Source organism: Psittacula echo, assembly GCF_963264785.1.
Source record: "Psittacula echo genome assembly, chromosome: 5".
NCBI classification, from domain to species: Eukaryota; Metazoa; Chordata; class Aves; order Psittaciformes; family Psittacidae; genus Psittacula; species Psittacula echo.
In genome coordinates, this window is record NC_137739.1 from 10,790,657 (window position 1) to 10,814,143 (window position 23,487).

Consider the following 23,487-nt stretch of genomic DNA (forward strand, 5'->3'; position numbering starts at 1 on the left):
CTCTTCTATCAGTTTATCAACAGGTTATTCAGGGTAGTTGACTGTTGAGCATGTGAGCGTAACAGAAATGCTATTCATATTTTGTGTAGATACGAGATGCCACTTCCCAAGAGCTAGGATCAGCTAGGCTGAATCAGTTCACCAGTAGATTAAGTAGAGGAGATAGAGGGCCACTGTCTTGGGGCTTAGGTTTTTGAGAGGAGATAAGTTTCCTTAGTGAACTATCTATCTACTTATACCAGCTCAGCGCCCACTGATTTTCACCCCGGTTGTTTTTGCATTCCAGACACATTCCTGTACTCCCCAGTAATAACTTTTAGCCTGAGGGTTTGAAATGTAATCAGCTAGTTATTAGCACAAAGTCTGAGAATGTTTTTATAAAGGATGGAGGAATCTAATATGGGACACAAGCTGATAGAGAAGCTGGTTGTTGGGGGCTTGCTTTGGTATGAAGGAGGCTGCCAGGTTTGGTCCAAATGCAGAGAATAATAATAGAGGATTTATGGGATATTCAGACCTTGGAAAAACAAATACTGATTTTACCCGTGTCTGGTTTATGTCACTTGAAAGACTTGTACTTGCTTGTCAGCTGGTGGTGTTAGCATCTCCTTAGGTCTTGAAAACTAGGTTTGAGTATCAGCTTTGAGCAAAGACTTGTTTCTAATGTGGGGATGAACTCATTTCAAACACAGTGACAAGCCCAAGGAACATGTTGACGCACTTGCATTGGAGAATGTTTATTTAACCGTATGTTATTTAATGTCATTCACACTCGGTAGTTTTAGTGGCATGATGTAATGATGATCAAGCAAATCCATTGACTAACGAGAGACGAATCTCAATATTTGTTTAATCAGGTAGTTTACCAGTTGGACACATGCAAGAATTACTTACGTATGTTCTGTATTTTATGGGCACGTTTCATCTAAGTTATGATTAAGTTATCATGTTATATTATTTGGTGAAGTACAAGTTGCTAAACTGAACAGGGATACAGCATTTGAAGTGAATGAACGGGACCAGTGGTAGCATGGTTTAAGTCTTGGCATGAGGTAAACAATAGAGCACAAATAAAGCACAAATACTGGCTGGGTGGAAACTGAATTGAGAGCAGCCTCGAGGAGAAAGACTTGGGAGGGTTGGTTGATGAGAAGCTCAACATGACCCAGCAGTGCACGCTTGCAGCCCAGGAAGCCAACTGGTCCATTCTGACCTCAAATATTCTATGGGATACCTGTGTTTGCTCTAACGTCTCCTGACCTAGGTGTTTGGCTCCTGTGTACTGGAAGCTTTGAGTGATGGGATGAAGACCCTCAACAGCTACTCATGTGACAGAAATGTTGTTCTCTGTCCTTGTAGTTGGTGAGGGGTCATCACTCTTCTTGCCCATCATGTTGTTTTCTAGTAGTAAGAGATGCAGTGTGCTCCACTGGACAGTGATATAATGGGAGAGGGCAGTAGAAGATGTCCTAGAAGATCCCTTGTTATGATGGTTTTCAGCCTGTTCTGGTTTGCAGACTCTGATGAGTACAGGTGCTTTGGCACACTTAGAGACTCAAAGCCAGCTCTTAGAAGGCTTGTTTTCCTTGGTTTTCATTCACGGACCCTAAAACTCCTCCATAACTATACAGAGTCTAAAGATCACAGTCTGAAAAACAACTTAAACTATTGGATAAGACTCTTCCAGTGAAGAAGTTGGCTGTGTCTTTCTCATCGGCCTAACAAGCCAGGAGCATGGCACCTTCATGTAAAGTGACAGTTGCTGTTGTATCCTTGAGGCTCCCTGTGTAGCAACACAAGACCAGTTTCCACTGTGGGTTTGCTGCCATGTCCTAGGTAAAAGGGATCCAACCTGGAGTCCAAACCTGTGGCTACCATGTGAAGAGGAACACACAGGTAGTGTGTTGTGTCAGGACAATAGGATGTCTGAATGTTATACGCAGGGGAAATGAAAGAAATTTGAGAAGCATTTTGATTGTGTGAATAAAGACAGTTCTGAAAGTGCTTCCTTTTTAGCTTTGTTTCACAACTTTCAAATTCTTTTTATTTTGGGGAGGGAGTGTTTGTATATTTCACTTAAGGAGGGAAAAGAAACTGACAAGATGATTCTCTGCTTGGGGGAGACACAATGCTCAGTAGCTCTTCTCAGCAGAGGCTCTCAATCTTTTTTATGTGCTGGAGACTTTGCAAGTACTCAGTGGCTGAAGTTTGCCAATTAAATTAAAAATCCAGCTGTATAGTGATGCATCCTCACATGGTGGCTGCACTTAGGAATTTCTTCTTCACCACCTGACTGTGTTTATACTACTGCTATATATTGTTATTCTGAAGTGCCTCCTGCAGCAGTGCTATTTGCATTAGTTTTATTTTTCAGCACTGAATTAGTAACCATGTAAAGCTGTCAACCACATGTAAACAAGTGGTGCATAGGTTATAAATAACAGCTTACCTTGAATTACAGCTGCCTGTTTGCATTGCACAAGGCTCAGTGTCGAGGGAATTTGGAACTGACTGAATTCAGTAGTGCAACATCATTTCTATTTGTCTGGTTTCTTGTAGCCCATTTGAATAAATATCTTGATGCTCACACTATTTCCACAGCCAGCAGTGCTGGTGGGGGGATTGCTGGCTTGCCATGTTGTTGAAATACGTTGGCCCTGCTCCAGTCTGTCTCCCATGTGACAAGCAACATTTTTTACAGGCTCTGTAGAAGCTCACTATGTAGTTCTTCAGTTCTGACCTAAGAGCAACAGAGCTGGGATGATCTTTAATTTCAAAATTATAGAGATGCAATTAAAAAAAGAAATCCTCTTATTTTTAATGCAGGAATTATCCAAGAAATGCAAACTTATTTCTTTTTATTTGGTCTCTTAAGGTCAAGTCTTTTATGTTCTCTTTTTATTGTCTGTAGAATATTTCTGTGTCATTCATTTCAATTAAGTGTTTAGGGTTACTTGCAGAGCGCAGGATGCCCCAGTGCAGACAAACAGGCGTGGAGAAAAGCCAGGCAAAGTTTGCAGTCAAATAGCAGGTGTGCATTTCCTAAAGCCCTGATGCGCCTTCTCGAGTAATTGCTTTTGTTTTGTCGCTGCCTTTTGTAATAGAAAGAAGAAACAAGTTACACGTGGATGACCAATACTGAGGAAAGGTTCAATGAGAAAGGCCATTCTTAGCAGTAGGTGATGGATATTTGGAAACATATGAGTTAGAGTTTATTTCTGGCAGTATTCGAAGCCAGGTGGGACGGGGCTTTGAGAAACCTGGTCTAATGGCAGGTCTCTGCCCATGGCAGGGGGTTGGAACTGCATCATTAAGGTCCCCTCCAACTCAAACTATTCTGTGATTCTGTATGTGGCCACAAAGATGCCTCAGATGATATATTTTCATTTTGACACAAGTCAGAACATGGGTGCTAACTGTGTGCTTTCAATAATGATCAGTTGCTTGGAAAAAATTTTGAAGACTGCTGCTGAAAGTATGACGCCTGGTTTTTACTTTACCTCTTAAATGTCAGATTGTGAATTTTTAACAGCAACCAACCAAAGAAAGTCAAACATGCAGAGCTCACCAGCTTGTAGCAGGCTTGCACATGCTTCTGATTCGATTTAGGCTTATTTGCCTGCAAGTCCACAGCGAGCAAAGCAGTTGCATGGCTCCGTGCAAGGGCAGGATTAGCCAGTAGGATTGCCCTGGCTTAAGTAAAATGCTGATTTAGCATGGCAAATCCAGACTACCTGCATGATGCAAGAGGGAAGGAATGTGCCTGATTGTCGTCCTGTCAACACAGAGAGATTGCCCCAGTATAACAAAATAGACTTCTAAAGTCTTGTTTAAATTGGTGCGTGCTCTTGTCTGGATTCTATTAAAAAAATGTTAGTACTGAGAGCCACAATAGCTCACTCTATTACTAAGGGCCAGAGCAGGCTCTGGTTGCATCAGACCATTGTTTTTTATTGGAATCCTTCTGTGCATCCTGCACGCTTGCTATTCATCATTTCTAAAACAGCAATCAAAAAGATAGGTGGCATCTTCTGGTCCCAAGTGGACTTTTCCTGGGTGGGATTTCCAATAAGCTTCTAACTGCTTTCAAACTGGCCATGCCTTTTGAGTTTGGAATGAATAAATTCCCATTCCCGAAAACCTAGAGCTGACAAAACTTTCACTTGAAGCTTCTCTCTCTTCAACCTATTACATTCTGCCTGTGTTCAGCAGAGGCTGGTACAGCCATCCATAGCTCCTGAGTATGCCAGCCGGTATGTGGGTAGAAGAAAATTTAATATATAGGATGTCTTTCTGGAATGCTTGTGGCTTTGTATATTGTTCAGTCTAGAGGAGTGGAATTTTTCTTGAAAACTCCTCATCTATCCGTAGATCTCTGGTTTATAATGCTGCTGTTTAAATAGATGTTTTGAAGTCCTTTCCTTGGAGATCTCCCCCATGCAGTTTTCTGACTGCTGGTTTCCCTCCCACAGTAAAATGTAATTTTCAGTTGGAAACATATTTTTGTTTATAATAAAAGGAAGTTATAGAAGTATATGCTTCATATCCCCAAAGGATTGTTGCTCTCTATGAGCAATCTGGAATGCCAGAACTTCCCATGTGTGCAAATTCACCAGGGAAATGTTGACATGCCTGACAGAGAACTTGGATTGAAGAGACTATATGAGAAGCTTCTCCCAAAGGCTTCCTCCATCATCTTGCTGCCTTCCATACCGTTACCATGGCCTGGCCATAGCAGTAATTTAATGTAAGTACAGGGATGCACATAATGCAAGCGTGTTACAGAGGAACACCTCGGTCTCTGTACATGGTCCTGCGTTTGTTAAAATTGAGGGCTAGGCAAAAGTTAAGGTTGGTTATTGCCTGAGCCATCTGGTTTTGAACTTTGAGATACTTACTTGTCAGTTTTGAAGGAGGGGGACACACCAAACCAACATCTGCACCCTAAACAAGAAACTGGAAGAAAATGTCTCTCTACTGTCTTCAAAAGACTTTACAGTGTTGTGACCTTATCATTTTTCTTAAAGAGCAGAGTCCCTAGCATGCCAAAACAGGCATGTTGTATATCTAAAGTGTATTTACATCTGCTGTACATCACTGCAGCCATGCAAAGCAGGCTGTGTGTCTCTATACCACAGCTCACAACTTACAGTGGGTGCAGTAGTGAGTAGGGCAGTGCTAAAGAGCAGCTTTCCTGGGAATGAGATTGCTCAGCTCTCGTTCCTCTGCCTCTGTCATTTCTTCAGCACTGACGCCTCATTCACAATCCAGCCAGTGAAGCAAGTGTTGAATTTCTAAATGGGCTGTATTAATAGTTAGATTCAATTTCTAATTCATTATTCCTTAGGTATATTTTCAGAAAGAGTATTCCGTGGTAGGAATAGTATCAATCTGGAAGGTCTGAATGCCCTGAAAGAGCCGTGCTCTGTGTGCTTGGTTGACTCTTGGTTTGGCAGCTGCATTGTTCAAAAATTTCATTTTCTCTCATCTTGCTTATTCCTTCTCAGGTGTTAAAATTAACACAGAGGGCAAAGGGTTAGTCAATAAATATGAAAAATAAAACCAGTTGCTTTTTCATGACCAAGACTGCAGGAGAGTTTACAGAAGGCTTTGGCAATGTGAGTAAAACCCAGACAGTATCTTTTCCAGTTAATCCTGGAGCTGGAATTAGGCCATCTTTTTGCTTTAAATGTAGGAACATCATACATCAATTAGATTTTATGGGGAACCCTTAGAAAAGACATAATCTTTTATTTGCAGCATGTCACTAAATCTGCTGGACTTCAGGCTTCCCTTGTGAAGCACACTATTGCCCCTGGCAAGACTGAAAAAAAATCGCAGGATTATCTTTTGACTCAAATCTACTTTTTTTTGTGTTAAGGTGTCAGCCTGTGAGCTGCACAGAGTCATTCCAGGGAATGGGCTCATCTGCTATTCACATTCAGGCTGTGGTCAGTTGGAACTGGTGGAGCAGAAAGTAGATCAGGGCAGTTGTAAACCCTGGGATAGGGTTCAGGCTCACTAATCAGACTGTCTTTAATTTTGCCAGTAGAGTTTGAAAATACATATGTAAATATACCCCTGAGCCAAGAGTGGTAGCTAGACCTTTGTGTTTGAGCTGCATGTCTGTGTTTTTTGTTTGGTGGTCGGTTTTTATCATCCTGGGCAGGTGAGAAGAAGAAAAAGAGACTGAAGGAGGATAGACCCACAGCCTGCAACTTTCTTTGTGCTGTTTAGTTGTAAATGTAGATTGTGGGTTTGGGTACAGGGTTCCCCACTTAAAACTGGCAGATGTTGAATACCAAAATTACACATATGTTGTTGATCAGCATTTTCCAAACCCACTGTTGTCTGTTAGCTGATCAAAAGTAAGCATTTTGCTGAACAAAAGAGGCATAAGAAAAACAGTGGTTTTCCATAATGCAGAAGATGCCTCTGGTTTCTCTGACTCTTTGCAGTTCTTTGGAGATTATGAGGATAGGATTTGAGGGTTTTTTTTGGAGTTCCTTTTGTGTTTCCAGTCTGTAAAGTTCTGTTTCTTATTATCATTGTTTCTGCTTTCCAGAGACCTAAGATAACATGTTGGCTCATAAATTCCTATTCTATTTCAGCGACAGGAAATGTTGCTCCATACATTGAAAGTGCTTTTCCAGGTAGGCTGAATTGTTAGAATCCAGGCATTCTGGGTTTCATCTTTTGTGTGCACTGTGCTGGAAGTGGTTTCTGCAGGTGAGAGGGTCAGACTTGCTTCAGTGGAAATTTTGCAGGTTGGAAAAAAATTACCTTCATTTTTTGCAAAATCATCCAATGTTGTCTTGTGTAGAGCTGTAGTGTGATTGACAGAAAATGCCTGCTGGTATAAAAGAAGGGATGATCTTTTGATTTTTTGGTCAGGTTCTATTCTGAGGGAGAGGTGGGGTCTGTCAGGTTGCCCCTAGTACATGGAGGAAAGATGACCAGAGAGATGCTGTGCCTGAAAGAGAAGTAACTCGGTGACGCAGGCGAAGTTGTATGACAGAATGAAGTAAATGTGCGTTTGCTGTATGGCTATGGAAACATGTTCTGCTCCTCTCCAAAAATCTTGTTTAGTTTATCTGGGAAGATGGGGAAAAAGTGAAGGTCTAAAAGAAGTGAAAATGAGGGGACTGGGAGTTTGTAGTCAGAAGCAAGCAAAGTCCCATCCTTGAAAGTGTTCAAGGCCAGGTTGGATGGGACTTTGAGCAACCTGGTCTAGTGGAAGGTGTCCGTGCCCATGGCAGGGGTCTGGAACTAGATGTTGTGGTTGTTGAACCACAGCTGCTGGTAGTTCCTTCAGGAAATCAGATAAACTCTCTTTGGCACATCCTGAGCATGGCTGGCAGAGTGGGTTTGGCAATTGTTGGCTGGCAGGGTGGGTTGGGCAATTGTTTCCATTCTTGGAGCATCTTGTAAACTTGCTGGAGAAGCTGCTCCTCTTGCAGTTAGAGATCAGGCTAATAACTGTATCTTGGGCATGAGGCCTTGAAGGGAACCTGCAAAGTTTAGCTGTGGAAGCTGTGCATTCTCCTCTGCTCAATGTGGGCAAGCAGATGTTTGATTGTTTGCTCATGGCCTTAGGGGAGGAAGGTGCTGCCAGCACTTGTTCTGTAAGTGGCCTCTTAGCACGGGTCCCAGAAGTTCTGGGCTGCTTCAGAGGTTCAAAGCAGAAATGGGTTTATTATTATTATTACTGTTGTTGTTGTTATTATTTTCCAGTTGCTGTCATGCTTGACTACAATTTACTCTCAGAGCAATCTAATTACAATGCAGTCACCTCCTTGAAATTAAAAATGTACCTATAGGCTTTTACATGCCTATGTTTCTGAAAGCCAGAAGTTGAGCTTCAAAGTAAGAGTGACTTCGCTGAGTTGTGATGAGGAATAACTATTAGGGCATAGATAACATTTCTGCTTTTGCAGCTGTGACAGTTGAATTGACTGAAAAGTGCCTTGCAGGGATATCTCAAGACCTTTGATTATCCAGTTTGTATTTACCAGGTGCTGTTGCCCAGGTAAGGACGTTCCTCTGAGCCTCTCCTTCTCTCTTCGTTTCTGCATGCACAAATACTTTAATCATGAAATTAGTAGAAGTTTCACGGGCGAAACTTTCTGAAGTTATTTCTTAAGTGGAACAATCTTACTTATTACATATATAGTATTTTTTTTCCCTTAAATGGAACAATCTTTCATTCCACTTAAGGGAAAAAAAAATATTATATAAGTAATGATGCCTATTTACATTAGAAGTTACAAGTTTCTTAGCACTATGTTCAGATTGGTTACTGGGTACCTCTCTGAAGATGCCTCAGTTATCTGTATAACATTAGCTACAGAGTCTTACCTAGGAAAAGGAATTTAAATCTCAGATTCATCCGTCTTCAGTGTTGATCTCAAGTGAAACACAAAGTGAAAGTTTCTGTCCATCAGTTTCTAATGTTATGTGTGCTGAGCACCATCTCACCATGTTCTTCTTGTACATTGTGGGCAGTCAATCCATTGAGGCATTGCACATGTTGCCAGTGCATGTCAGCGTTGCTGTGCAGCACCGTTGGGCTCTTGGGGTCAGTGGCCTTCCTCAGAGTTTTCTGGTTCTGAGGTTTCTTGTGGTGGTGTAAGCTACCAGTTCCTGGTTCAATAGAGGAGAATGTTGTGCTGGGGAGGGAGGAAGAGGTTTGCATGAACTCTCTGTGCAAGAGTAGGTCTAACAAAGTGAGAAATAGTCCTTATAAATACAGATTTGGCATCTACTGACTGTTAAGAATGAGGGAAGGGTATTTCTTGCTGAAAATCGTCTTTAGATTTAGCAACAGCTTGGACCCAAAGGATAGTAAAGCTCCTGGAGTGATGGTATGCACTTTGTTATTTCTTGCATAAACAGGCGAGGTTAGTACCTGAAAAATTATTTAAACTTTGGCAAAAAAGAAAAAACAACAATGTGGAAAAGTTAGAGAGATGCAAAAATAACTGCAATTAGAAGCAGTAAATAAGTTTCTGGTCTCTTTTATTATTACTGTTATTTGCCTGTCATACTACATTCCAGACATTGCAGTTAATAATGTATTTTACAGAGCAAGTCAGAGTTTAATAAAACCATATAGCAGCATATTTTATGGTATGAGGAAACCTAACTGTAGGTCTGTTTCCTTTCCCTGGAGCAGCAATGGCTGAACACTGTATTTTCACTCCCAGACTTTTGGCGAGAGCAAAGATGATGTCTTTAAAAGGCATGGAGAAAGCTTTTTATTGTATTTCTAAAAAGAGTAAGCAAGGGCTGATTGATTGCAGAGAAGTGTAATGCAAAAGAGAGTTAACACACATTAGTTCATAAAGGAGCAAATGCCAGTCCTGAACTGCAAAGCTTCTTTTAGGAGCTTGCTACACCACTGCTAGTTACTTGTATCAGAGTTACATAAAATGAGATGTTAAATTGTTGAAAGATAATAGCTAACGTTGTTTCTTATGGCAGACTGTGGCAGGTGATTAGAATTACTTTCTAACTGGAATGTAATTCTTGCCCTCATGTGGGAATGGGAGTCTAAAAATCAGTGCAAGTGACAGTCACTGTGGTTCTCATGATGAAGTTTTCATGCGAACTCCAATTTTGTGAGGTAAGATACTGCAAAATAGAGGGTTGTGAAAATGGAGCTCAATTGGTTTGTAAATATATACTTGTTTGGAAAGAGATACAATTAAATTATTAAAGTATGTAGACTTTAAGGGAAATGATGGAAAAATGAACAGTGGAGAAGCATTAGTATGAAGGTATTTGGTTAAAGGGGGGATAATCAGTACAATTTGGATTTCATTACAGAAATACAAGGAATCATTGCTAGTCTTACAGAACAGAGGGCTGTGTACTGGAAAGTAGTTCTTCTGAAAAGGGATCACCTGTTAGTTAAATGCTGTTTCCATGTACTGCAACAAAAAAGGGGTAGCGAAGGGATTAATGGAGTGAGAAACAAGAATATGAAATAAGAATGGGATTATATTGTTATTAAATGAATCAGTAAGACCATGACTGAAATATTGCTGTTGTTTTTTGGCGTTTCTTAGGATCAATGCTAAAAGGGTTTCAAAAGCATTTGAAGTTTGTTAGAGATGTGAGAAGTATGACGCATTCATTTTGCCTGAGAGAAGGTAATTTGCCTGTCAGCTATCAATAGAGGGCTAAAAAGTTTCAATCGCATGCAGGTGAAGCATCAAAAGTTGATACTTGTATCTTGTTTTACCAAAGAATTGCTTATCCATATTTGCATTAATCCCCCATTTCTTGAGATCTGTAGAAGACATCTCATCTTCAAAAGATGCATGGAGGAATGCCCTCTACTAATGTAAAAATCGGATTAGATTGGCATAACAGCATCTTCAGTACTGAAGTCATGAGGATAAATGAGCTGAAAGAAAGGAAATAAATGACTTAATTAAGGACTTGAAAGACCAGAACATCTTTTCTCTCCTTTTCCCTGTTCCTTCCCAGCAAGTGACTTCCTACTAATTACCGGTGACAGTTTTTCTCCATAAACACAGCTACAGTTGAGGCTGGCAGAGTGGCTCCAGCCCAACCTGGTTTGGTATCACCTGGGGTCTGGCAGGGAGCAGGCAGGGAGGCAGCGTGTGGACAGGGAGCTCCGGCCTCTGCCCGCACCCCTGTTACTGGATGTTCCATTAGCTCTGCAGTGACTGGTTTTCTCACACTACCAGAATCGGGTTGAAGACTGGGATGTTTATATACAGCCTTATTTATACTTTTGTTTATTTTTGTGGGCACAAAGAATAATTTGTGTGTAAGTGCATGCATGTGGGGTTTTTTATTGTTATTAAGGGTATTTTTTTAGCGTTTAGGATGGTTTTCTGGTTTTACAAGTTCAGAGGAATATCACTGATAGAAAGAAAAGCTAACTGAAGAAAGGAGCCAGAAACTTCCTGATGCTTCGAATATTCAAGAGTAGTAAGAGTAATAAACCCACTGCGGTTCTACAGAGACCTCACCTTAATTATTAACTATTTTGTCAAAAATGCACTTTACAAATGCTGCCATGTCAATATTCAAAATGGTTGAATTAAAGAAATGAGTGCTTTGGCTCAGTGTGCAGGAGCAGTTACTCTTCATAATGCTTACAGATTCTCAGACCTTGAAGACAAGCGAAGGAAATGGCTTGTGTTTCTCAAAGATAAACAACATGGCTCACTTTTTTCCCCTGGAGCAGAAAATACTGTGTATGTTCGGTTGGTATGCTGGGGAGTGGGTTGTGGCCGGTTCCCTGTCTTTGCTTCCAAGAGCCATCTCTGGAAAAAGCAGCAATGCGCTGCAGGGTAAAGCCTGCCAGAGCAGAGATTTGCCATCAGGCAGTTTGAGGTTGTGTTATTTTTCAGCATTTCTTTTGAATAAATTTAGGGGAAGGAAGTGATTATAAGATTGAGAATGGCAGGAGGGGAAGAAAGGGTGAGCTTTGCCTTTATAAATAGCAGTATAAGCATCTCGTAGTGCTTTCTTCATTGCCATGTCTTGAGTTATAGCGTTGCGCAGCAACACACCAAAAATTGCACCTTGTTTACTGCTTTTCACATAAAATAGCAGCTCCTCCTTTGTTGGCTTATTATTTAATGTTGCTGTGTTACTTAATTGATTTGAACGTGCTGCATGGTGGCATGGATATTTTTTACTCCAGGCACCAGCTGTATGGAAGATTGTACTGTAGATTGTACTGATTCACTGGAGATGGAGAAGAAGGAAGAATATTGTTCTTGTATTATACATCTTAGTTATATCGATACAGTTCTACTGAATTAATGATCTCTTTTTATACCCAAATATTTCAGACTGAATGGAGGAGTTGCTTTGTGAAGTGTTAGGGAGTTGCAAGGAATACTAAAGCAAGTTGAACCTTCCTATAGTAAGAAGGATTTAATAACAAACCAAGTATTAGATTGGCGATGTTAGTAAAGTTCTGTAAAGATGAAGGATTTTTGTACCTCCTGATTTTCCAAAGCTTTCCAAAAATAACCTTTTTTCCTCCCTTTATTTGCTCCCCTGAGATCCTGACCTTGCATTCAGCTCTAGGAGTAGCCCTGCTGACTTCTTATGACACATGTGCTGTGATTCTGTAGGGCATTGGCTTCTCTTTGTCTGATTTCACATTGCAAATTCCTGTTCAGTGGACATGGCGGGGCTGGGAAGCACAAGGAGGGAATGAAGAGTTTTTGATAGTTCCTGTTGCCAACAGCAGCTGTCATAGCCAACATTAAACCCTGCAGCTAGAGCCTGTGGGGCAGAGCGGGTGCGAGCGGCTGTGGCTGCCACCATGGAGATGGTGGCTGGGGTTGGTGGGGTTGCCATGTTGGGAAGGACAAGGTGGGGAGCAGGGTCGAGGAATTGCAGGCCACTGCAGTTTCAGGTTGGGGTAAGGGTGGATTCTGCTTTCCCAAACACATTTTCAGTTCCCAGCATACCATAGCCTTTTGCCTTTTTTCTCTGTGAGGAGCTCAAACTGCAGATAATTTTACTGTGTGCAACAGATTGACAAAATAATTATGCTGTGCAGCACAAGAAGACATTAAAAGTGCCTTTTCAAAGAGACAAAACCCCAAGAGATTGTGTTTGTTAAGAGAAAAAAATAGAGGAATAATAGGAGTGGTAAAATAATCCTGTTGCTTTAAGGTAGCTGTTAAAAATAGGAATAGGAAGCTTAATGTTCCAGCTTTTACCACAGTAAACATATAATTGTAAGCTGATTGTGGTGAATTTCTTAAATGACAGCCCCCATCAATATAAGTTTTAAAGGGGCAGCCCTACATCTGGAAGCGAGCAGCAGCTCGGGGGAGATTATGAAGCGACACTGCCAAATAAAATCCAAGCGTGACTATAAATGATATAAAAATAAAGATTGGCTCTAGTGTAACATCCCCAGTATGTAAGCGGGTGCTCCGGGGCTTGGAGCACTATGTGATGGCACCACAGCTCTCCAAGCAGTTTCTGAACGCGAGGTTGAAATGGTCGATATGGCTGCAGGTTTCTGTGTTGGTTGTAGAAGTGGAGCTGAGATGACTAGTGGCATAAACAGAGACAATGTGAAATTGTTATTAGTACGCCTAACATTTTTATTGGAAAGGTTACAGATGAAATACTGTCTGTGTTTACATATTGTGGACAAAAAAAATACAAGGTTTATAGAACATGATTTTTTTTGTCTGTGAAGAAGGTTGTGAGAGAATGACCTTATCATACGGAACAAAACCTGCCCTCTTCCAAGGGCTGCAACTTGACATACTCATTTCCAGCTTTCATCCCGTGCATGGAGACAGTTGAGTGCAGTCGATGGCTGTGACAGTCACATGTCTGCCTGCAACTGGGTGACAAGTATCAGTAAAGGGGTGAGGGGGGGTGCTGTGCAGCTGACCCAAATAAAAACTCAGCAGTCATCCCATGAGTCTTGGGCTGCAGAAACACCCAGGACAACAGCCTCTGGTACCACAAAGTAACAGGCGCTCTCCAGTTCTGCGAGCTGATGACCTCCATGCTTTCTGGAGCACATCGGTGCCCTTCCTTGCTGAGTGGGAGCTTTGCCATACAGTGGCAATAACATTAACTTATTTGGATTCAGGAAACAGTGTGATTTGGAGCTCCTTCTCAGTCTTTGTGCCTAGAAATAACCCAGAAAGTCATCACACAAAGTTACAAGGAAGTAAAATAAGTGATATTCTAAACAAAAATCAGATCTTTTCATTTTGAACAGGTTTTTGTTACAGCTCAGCTTGATACAACATGGTATTTACCAGTCTGGCCTTTAATATCAGATCTGCTTTCCAATTATGCTTCAGTTCCTACAGCAGTTGCAGAGGGCGTGTGTGGGAGTACGTGCGAGAGGGAGAGATTGATTCTGTTCTTTAAAAATGTGAAGTCTGCACTAACTATGAAAACCCATCAGGATTTTTAGCACTTAAACGCCATTTCCCTTCTCGGTGTGCCACCGGCATTAAGCAATCTTCACGACATCTCTGGCAAGTGGAGGAATATGTGCTGGTTTTTCAGAAGTAGAATATTAACACAGATATCACTGAAAACCAGGCTGCAAATCCTTTCCAGAAGTAAAGAGTTAAGGCGAGAGCTCAGATTACAGCTTGGAAGCAAATACATAAAGTTGTAGCTCTGTTTTTCAGAAGTACATGAGTGAAAATGGAATAAAGTACATGTAGGTCCTGGCTGTTGCTGTGTGTTATCCCTTGCATCTGGGACAACAGATGTTGGGCAGTCCTAATTGCCACCATTTCACACGGAGCATCTTTATATTCCTGGTGGTCATTCCCAGCCAGTCTTTCTGTGTGCTGTATTCCTGAGCCTTGATAGTGCTTTGACAGTTGCTGTGTTTCGTATCTGAGAAGTCCAAAGGAGAGTTATTTTTGGCTTTCTGCAGATCTGACTGTTCATTTCTTTTTTCGGTAGGTTTGAAGACCTATCTGATCTCTGGTCAGAAGGTGAAGGAGCCCCACTGCAGCTGTTCACAAACATTGCTTCCTGGCTTGGAGTCTGGAGACGGAGCCAGGATACAAGGAGCATCGTCAGCCGAGAATGCCAGTGACTTGACGAAGACTCTCAAGCATGCAGAAAAACCTAAGGTGAGTTCTTGTTTCAAAGCCAAGCAGCACAGATCTCAAACTGTGCAATTGAGGGACAGATGTATGGATGGATGGGGAAACCTTACAGCCTTGTTTATGCACTGCTCTAGAGATTTGCATGTATGTGTATGTATAGGTGTATCTATATACATTTAGTGATAAGAATTAGTTTGAGGGCTGAAAAAATTTACAAAGTAAAACGCCTCACCAGTTGTCAAGCAATCCCTAAGGTAAGGTGAACAACTTTTGAAGGTGGTTTCACATAAATATATTTTATATATACTTCAGGACTGAGAGGTCAGTGCTGCTTTTTTCAATGGTCTTGATTTTATGGGGGAATAAAGAATACGCTTTATGCAGCTGCTGTAACTTCTACAGTTTTCTGCTTTTGCTGCGAATTGCTTCTGCCATTCCTCTGTGGTGCAGATCATGTACCTGTGAATTTTTTCCTATGGGTGTAGAACAGACATCCCTGCAAAAAGATAATGGGATTGTTTGTATGATGGGAGAAAATACGTGAGTAGGCTATGGGGTTGTGTTTTATCTGCTTGCTCTAGAAACCTATATCTGGAACTGAGAGCAATGATTTGTATGGATTCAGCTTAGAGAAATGATGACATTTTGTTATGTTCACACCTCTCAGAAGATCTCTTGACAAGGAAATCTGTGAAACAATGTGTATTGCTTTGAAGCTTTGCTGTTACTCTCCATCTTCCAGCTCAGAACAGATTTCCCAAACAACAGATGTCTGTTCTCTTTTTTCATTTGTGCTAAAAGTTCCTTGTCCTGGGTTGCCCGAGGTGGGCACAAATGCCAGAACCACAGGTGGTCATCTGTGGGTCACTGTCCTTAGACTTCAGTGTGTTTAGTCCTCAGAGGGTCTCTTCAACACCAGTTTGAGATTGAGCTGACAGAGTTGATGAGGGGGGGCATGTGTGTGTGTGACTTCTAATGCTACTCCATTTTTGCTGCCTTATAATGTTTGTTGTCTGGATTAGGAGAGCATGGGCAGGACACCTTTACCCTGTGTTCCTCTGTCCCCGATTATAAGTTGTGGAATACAAACACTGGATCACAAGTGAAATCAGCTGGAAGGCTTGCCTAAAGAAAAAGTTAAACTAGCTCCTTGGAGAGCAAGCTAGGATTGCAGAAAGCAGCTGTAGACATATTTATCTCTCCCCAAAATATGCATTGTGTGTGGTTTGACTGCATCCAAGTTGCTGGTGATGCTTTTCTATTTCTTCTCCCGTATAAGAAAGAATATATTTGGCATCCCTCAGGTACCAGTTTTCCAGCTTCCTTTCTCTTTCAATGAAGGTGCTAGCAAGTAAGGCAGGAAAATACATGTCAGTGGGTATCTGCACAAATAAGCTTGTCTGTGCTGCCTGGTGCATGGCCATGCAGAGGTACAGATGTGACAGTAAGGAGTAGAAACTCCTTTATTTTAAGTAGTGAAGGAAGAAGAACATACCAAGTGGAGCAGTAATTACCCAGCTGCCTGTCTGTGGAGCAGGATGGAGAGAGAAGGGATTAAGCAAAGCAGTAAAACTAAGGGTGCTGTTTGGAGAGAAAACGAGGATGCCTGTTAATGTCAGACAGCAGAGTAAGCTGTAACTGGAGGACAATGAAACTACAACAAAGTACAAGACTGACCTGACTGCAGCTGGGATTTGATGAAATTTGTTACGTATTAACTTGTGGTGGTACTTGTTTAAATGATCCAAGTCCAAAATGAGATCTGTTGTTAAGGATCAGCTGTGGTAAATATTTTATAGAACATGGGGTGACTTACTCTGCAGAAGCGTGGACACAGATGCCCTGCTATTCCTGAGCAGCCAGCATACAGTATGGAGTCATGCTGCTGGCCACGGTGGTTTTTTTGCTGGCTAGTCCCTGATTTTCTGCTCAGGGACTGTCTTGGCTGGGTGTTAATTGCTGTTTAAATGCCAAATGACTGACAGTACGGTGCAAAAGTACAAACTTTCCAGATAAGTGAAGGAGAAGATAAGTGCCAGCTCAGTTTCAGCCTTCTTGGATACCCTATCTACTGTTGAGCTAACACTACTGCATCAAGTTTATGTTTGCAGGTAGCTGGTTTTATCATCACCATGAGCACTGCAGGCCTCACAACTCTTTGAAGATAGTGTGCCTGTCTTGTCTGAAATACACTGATGCTGGAGTGAATTTTGAATGACCCCCAAAATTGGCTTTCCCTGCAATCTGATAAGCATCCGTATAATGTGCCACAGGCCATGTCAGAATGCGTGTAGCATAGTGATGAAGCAATCGTGTGAATGCTGAGCACTCTACTTGAAATGTGTTCTACAACTGTAGTTACAGCACAGGAGTGCAAAGCATACTTGCTTCTTGCAGCATGGCTAGCTACAGGTATTCCAGACCCCACAGCATGCTTCCGAGTGTAGGTGTGCACCAGCCTTCTCTCTGCTGCATAGTTTGTTATTGGAGTGATTGTGGACTGAGAAGCCTGGGTCAGGCTTTTAAGGAATGTTTGATATGTCAGCCAGGCTGAAGCAGGTCTTACAGTGGTAAATAAATAAACAAAAATGTATATTAAAAAATTTCCACAAAGAACAACTGTGCTATTTAATCGCAGATCTTGTATGATTTTTGTTAAAAGGAGTGGGTTTTGTTTTTGCAGTTCCCTGGTTTGGTTTTTTGTTTGGTTTTGGAGGGTTTTTTTAAGCCTGCAGCTTGCTGGTAGGGTCTGGAGATAATAATTTGCGAAAGAATCATGACTTACATGCCAAGTGTTTTAAATACGAAGCTGTAAACAGTGTCAGTGTAGGAGGAGATGACTCCAGCTCTGCAAAAGAGACTTAAGTAGGAGGGGCAAAATTACAGGCAAGTTGAAATATTTTTGGTTTAAATAGTATAAGGGGCCATATTGAATGCAAAGGATGACTTTCACATTTTGGGCTTGAACGGATATTCTAGCTGATAAGAACTGTTAAGGAAAGTCAAGAAGGAGAATGCGACAGTAATTGATCCATGAGAGGAACTGTATTTCCTCCTCTCCCCCAGTGTATCTGTAGTTCATTTAATTGCAAACCTTGTTGCAGTATGGATATCAATAAAATGCGTGTGTGTAATTAAAATAGTGGTGATAGAGGCTAAAAACTACAAGCAAATCTATAATAGCAACTGATTTTTTTTAATGAAAACACTGCATCATGTTTAAGTGGTTTTGGTATCTGTTAATTTTCCCTATCATATTTTATGAAATCCCTTACTTGACAGGGAATCATAAACTGTCTTAATCATCTCTTGGTATGAAAACAGAAAGTACTTTTGCTTGTCTTAGTGTTTGCTGAAAGTGCAGTAATGTATTATTCATCATGATGAGGTCACATACACACTGAGCTTGTGTGAATGTCTATAACAGAGGATGAAGTTAATAATGTTGACTTGAACACATGGGGTAAGTGAGATGGACTTTCACCTTTTCCGAAGAGGTTGGGCTTCTTTTCTGAGGTTTTTGTCCTCTGGATTAACCCCAGAAGCTAAGCATTTGAGGTGTCTTGCTGATTTATTAGCAAGATCGAACAGGGAATATTTTCTTTATTTTTTGTTAAGGGGTTTTGGGTTTTGTTACCACTAACTGACTTTTGCCATGGATACATCTACTGACTAATGCTGTAGGAGCACAGAAGGCTCATTAGCCCATTGTCATGTTGCTTTCTGCAAAGTGCCCAATGCGTTCATCATATTTAGTCCTAAATTATTTTTAAACAAAAACATTTGAGAACCAACTTCATTGTTTCCCCAAGTGTGCTGGTATTTGTTCTGACTGTACAAGTTCAGAACATGGTATAGATTGCTTATCTGATGCCAAATTAAGAAACTCACAATTTCAGTGCCCTGGACTGGGCCATAGCCATGAAGAATAGCAGATGTGATGGTCTGCTGGCTGCTAAGGAGGCTCAGCTTTCATGAAAGCCTTTGAGGGGCATTGTTGAGTGATTAGGTGGATTGGGAGCCACAGGAAGAGTGGGCTGGGAGATACGCTGTAACATCCTGAGAATTAAACAAACTGCATTACTCTATTTCAGGTGTGACACCAGAGACTGATAAGGGTGAAAAATCAGTTCTGACAAGACTTACATGCTGGTCTCTGAAATTGGGAGTGAACCTGAAGACAGAAGTTGTTGTGGGTTTGGATCAGGAGAGTAAGACTACAGAGGCTAGAAAAAGTCCCTCCTGAGGTCAAAATAAACAGATAAAATGAACAAGGGGTGTTGAGGTTGTGAGAAAAGGCTCAAGTTCCTTGTTGGGAAATTTATCAAAATGTTTAGTGGATCACCTACCACCATTTAGTGGGCCAAATTCAGTATGTCATTCCCCATTACTGATGTCTCTCTACCCATGAGTAGATTTCCAGCAAGTAACAGCAAACTGTCTCCAGAGCAGTGGAATAGCCAGAGGGGATCAGACAGAAGGTCCCTCCAATGCAGGATCCCTCCTATATGTTCCCAGGACTGGAGAAAAGGATGAAGAACTTGCAGGATACAGACAGGGGGTGAATTCCCCTTAAGATCATTGTATTTTAGCTCTAAAGGGTTAGGTTGTTATAAAAGCTGAAGTGTGACATTTTAGGTTGCTTCCAAAATGTATAACCTGCAACTGTTACAGGTCCTGACGGTTTTGTGTTCCTTGTTTCTTGTGACATCTGCTGGGTGTTAGGGTTCAACAGTGTATGAGAGCCTGAGCTCCACTCTACTGTCTTAGAGCGCTGTATGAAAAAGTATTTCCCTTTATTAGTTTCAGATTTGTTGCTTTCCATTTCCCTGTACTGTTATTCATAATGCAGCATGGTGTTTCGTGCTTTTATTTGAATTTTGCTGCATGCTGTGCTAAGTCTTCACTCATAATGATGTTCAGATCCTTTTGCAGGCAGATTTGAAACAAAAAAAAGTGGACTTCTCTTACTACAGAGTATTTTATTCTTCTTGGGGAGGTCGTTTGCTAGTATGCAGTGATTACGGTGTATCTGTGATCTCACACTAGTAAACTTCCCCTGGATTAGATTTAGCTTCAGTAAACAGAAAATCTGTGATTTATTTTTGAAGTGATGCATTCTGTTCCAGTTAAATTTTGCTCCCTGCTGCCCATTCTGTAGCTTTGTTTATCTTTTAACCATGCTGCAAGTATACAAGTGGACTAAATTACAAATTTCATAATACTTATGAGGACATCAGAACATTTGTGGCTAAAATTTTTTTGTCTCCTTGCAGCCTTGCCCTTCATGTAGTACCACCCTTGCTCCCCACTGTGATGTCAGCATAGAGGAAGGAGCTATCCAAAATGGTTGTCAGGATGAGCATAAAAACAGTACGAAGGTAATTTAAGTATTTGTCACTTCCCTTATTTCCCCTTATTTCTCTGCTTCAGTTAGCTTTCTCTTTTTTGCATTGCTGTTCCTTTATTCAAGCTCTTAAGCAGCAGAACTGATTTTGGTTTTGGGCAGATGTTCTAAAATTTAGTTGAGCTCCCCCCCAAATTTTTGAAATTATTAGTAGTTTTATGACCCCAGTTTGATACTGAGAAGAACCTAAAATTGGACTCTTTAAATTATGCTGAGAATAGCCAAAGCAAGTGGGACAAATACTCCCCCCACGTTCTCCATCCCTTGCACCCGTTGGCTGTGTGTCATCTAGCCGCAAGTTACACGTGTCTTGCCACTGTCTTCTGTGTTGTAGCTCTAAGACAAGCCATTCCTGTTCATGTGTCCAGCTGAAATTCATGGCCATAAAGTCAGTTCACATACTTTTTCTGAGAAATAAATGCAATGTCTTACATATTCAGCATGCTACTGCTCAGATTCCTTTCCTTGCCTGTTGCTTAGATGTTCTTGCAGAAGTCACCTGCTTCTTTAGAGTACCAGACATTGCTGATTCATCATCTTGTGGGCTTTGTAACCTCTCCGCTCTACCTGTCATCTCTCACTCTTTCTGAATATTAAGCTCCTGCCTAATGCAGATTGGATACCAGTGTTCATCACCTGATTGTTATATTTTCAAATAGGTTTAATGCTTTCTCTCACTGGGAAGAATCGCTTTATAAACACTCAGAGATAGCCATCTTACTCTTCACATCTGTCTTTACAACTCTTCTCGCACTTAGAGCTAATTGAAAACCTTGCCAGCACTTATTCTACTGGTGAGCTACTACATTAATCTATGTTTGTCTCTCTACTCTCTGTCTGTATTTGACCCGTTGTCTCTTACGCTGAAATTGTAAGCTCAAAAGCAGGAACTGCCTTACTGGGCTGAAACGATATGTAACGCAGTAGACCATGTTCTGTGCCAGGGTTCCTAGGAAACAGCCTGAGAAAAAATAAAATGATAATCCCTTCATCTCTGAGAGAAATATTGCAGAGTGGCCAGCAGGTACTGGTCTCAAAACAGCATGAGATCTTTAAGACAGAAAACACTGTGGGAGATCTGCCCAGGCTGCCAAGATGATATGCACAAGATGCTTCTTCCCCAGGCTGCCTCTGCCCACATGCCAGGGAACTCCAGGAAGCAACTGCAAACAGAGATTTTCCTGAGGTACCAATGTCATGTGTTGTCTTCATCAGAATTATCTTTTAAGATTCTTCCTACTACAGGTGTATTAGTTTCATGTGTGTTAATGAGCAAGTCATCTAACCTTGCTTAGAAGAGGTCTGCACATTGCTGAATAAAATGTCTGTCATTTCACTGGAAGAAGCACAAAGTAGAGACCAAATCACCATGTCCTTCTTTGATTTGGTTGTTACTGCTAAGGCAAAAATTGTAGCAGTTAGGAGGCTGTTCGGTAAGTAAGTCTGGAATGCCTGTTTTGCTGAAAGCTTAAAGAGCATCTGCGTGCACAAAGTTGCTGTGGTGTTTGATTTCCAAATCTTCTTTGCAGTCTCTGCTTTCTTGAGAAAAGCCGCAAGCTTCCTCTACCCATCTCTGGAGTCTGTTCGCTTCCAATGCCCTGGTGCTGTGCCTGGCCCTGTAGCACTGATGTCCTCCATCTTAGGAAACATTAGTGATGTTAGCCATGTCCTTGGACTTCCATGGGTCCCAACAGCCTCTGGAGCTTCTTCTTGATGAGAAGAAACTGTCTCATGGCGCATCAAACCTCTGAGTGCTCAAAAACACCTATACAGGCTGTTGTCATCAGAAACCACAGTAACATTGGAACTAACAACGTTTAATAAATAGGGATTTTCTCCTGACACGCAAGCACTTTCACACTCTAATCCTCTCCTGTTAAGATTAACAGAGTGGAGACAGCACAGGAAAACCTTGAGCTGACTGAAGGGAAGGATTTTCTTAGGGATTTGAGCCTTTGCCAAGGAGCTAAAGAGAAAAGGCCAAGAGAAGTCCATGCTGACCTTCTCTGAAAGAGCAGGAATTTTCACTGTGTTTTTCAGATGAACTTGAGTAACAGACAGGGAAAGCAAACAGTGCATGGAGCCCTTGTCTTTTATTTGAGCTGTTCATAGCAAAAATGCTGCACTCTTGGTTACTGCTTTTCAAGTAATGACAGCTGCTGCAAGGGTGAGGAAAAGGAGAAAGATTCTTTACCAGGAAAAAAATCAAAGGTGATAACTATGACCTTCATCTTTTTTTTTAGGCCTCAAGTTGTTCTGGGAAGTGCTCTGAGCAAATGTAATCCTTAGCATGAATTAAAAAGAACCCCCACCAAACAATAAAAACCTTTAATTTCTAGCAACTTTGGTTTGCCTTTCTTAGTACTTCTCATCTCAAAACCAGAGGTTACCCTGGCGCTGCAATGCGTCTTGTGCTCCATAGCATTGTTCCCTCTGGATAGGCTAGATAACCTGTTACTGTTGCAGGAGGACTTTCTCTGAAGCTGCTGAATGCTTTCCTTGAGAAAAGAAACTGGTGACCTTTTATGGGAGAAGTTCTTGTGTTTCTGGCTTGGCAGGAGAGTCTCCTTCTGTCATATGCAAGCGTCTCTCCAGTCTTGGGACTTGATTTTGGTCTGCTTTTGCTGAGATACGTGTTGCTGAAATCACCTTTCTCTTCTGATGATTATGGTCTTCAGCAAAACATTGGCAGCACACCAAGGTAACTCCTAAATTTCTATTCTACTTCGTCATCTGCTGCCACTCTGCTGGGAACACCTGTGAGCTGCCAAAACAACTGTTGTGAGTGGTAGAAGGGACTAGACTGGGAATCCTTTCATCGCCTGGCTCCCAGCAAACGGCTCTTGGAGCTCACAGCTCCATCAGGGCAGCCTGCAGGGTGGGGATCCTGCATCTCTCCTAGGCAGGAGGAAGGGGAAGCACAGCCCACCTCCCTCCTGCTTTTCCTGTAGCCCCAGGGAACCATTCCAACACACCTTGTTATGACTTTAGCCCTCGAGGTCTTGGCAAGTTATTGCTAAGTCAAAAAAGGAGCCAAGCCTGAGTGCCTTCTGACTCTTCCCTTCACAAAGTGACATTCTGCTGCTCCATTAGTCATCTATCTGCACTGCTTGTGTCTGCACCATTTGTTATATATCTCTATATTCACATGCCTTGCTTGCTGGAGAGGGACTTTTTACAGGGGCATGTAGTGATAGGACAAGAGGAAATGGCTTTAAACTGAAAGAAGAAAGATGTAGATTGGATACTAGGAAGAAATTCTTCCTTGTGAGGGTGGTAAGGCACTGGCAAAGGTTGCCCAGACAAACTGTGGCTGTCCCATCCCTGGCAGTGTTCAAGGCCAGGTTGGATGGGGCTTTGAGTGACCCGGTCTAGTGGAAGGTGTCCCTGCCCGTGTCAGGGGGTTAAAACTAGATGATCTTTAAGGTCCCTTCCAACCCAAACCATTCTGTGATCCTATGATCGATAATACAA

The 23,487-nt window shown here is 41.6% G+C and overlaps 1 protein-coding gene across 4 annotated transcripts in view; it reads left to right on the forward strand.

Annotated features, from left to right (window-relative positions):
• ADCY9 (adenylate cyclase 9) overlaps positions 1 to 23,487 on the forward strand; it is a 93,346-nt gene that overhangs the window by 32,481 nt on the left and 37,378 nt on the right. For 3 of the 4 annotated variants that reach the window (XM_080617733.1, XM_080617734.1, XM_080617736.1), the window contains 2 exons: positions 14,458 to 14,630; positions 19,883 to 19,987. In XM_080617733.1, the coding sequence (XP_080473859.1) occupies positions 14,458 to 14,630; positions 19,883 to 19,987 (278 nt within the window). The remainder of the gene's footprint in view (positions 1 to 14,457; positions 14,631 to 19,882; positions 19,988 to 23,487) is intronic. The other variant, XM_080617735.1, reaches the window with a different exon arrangement.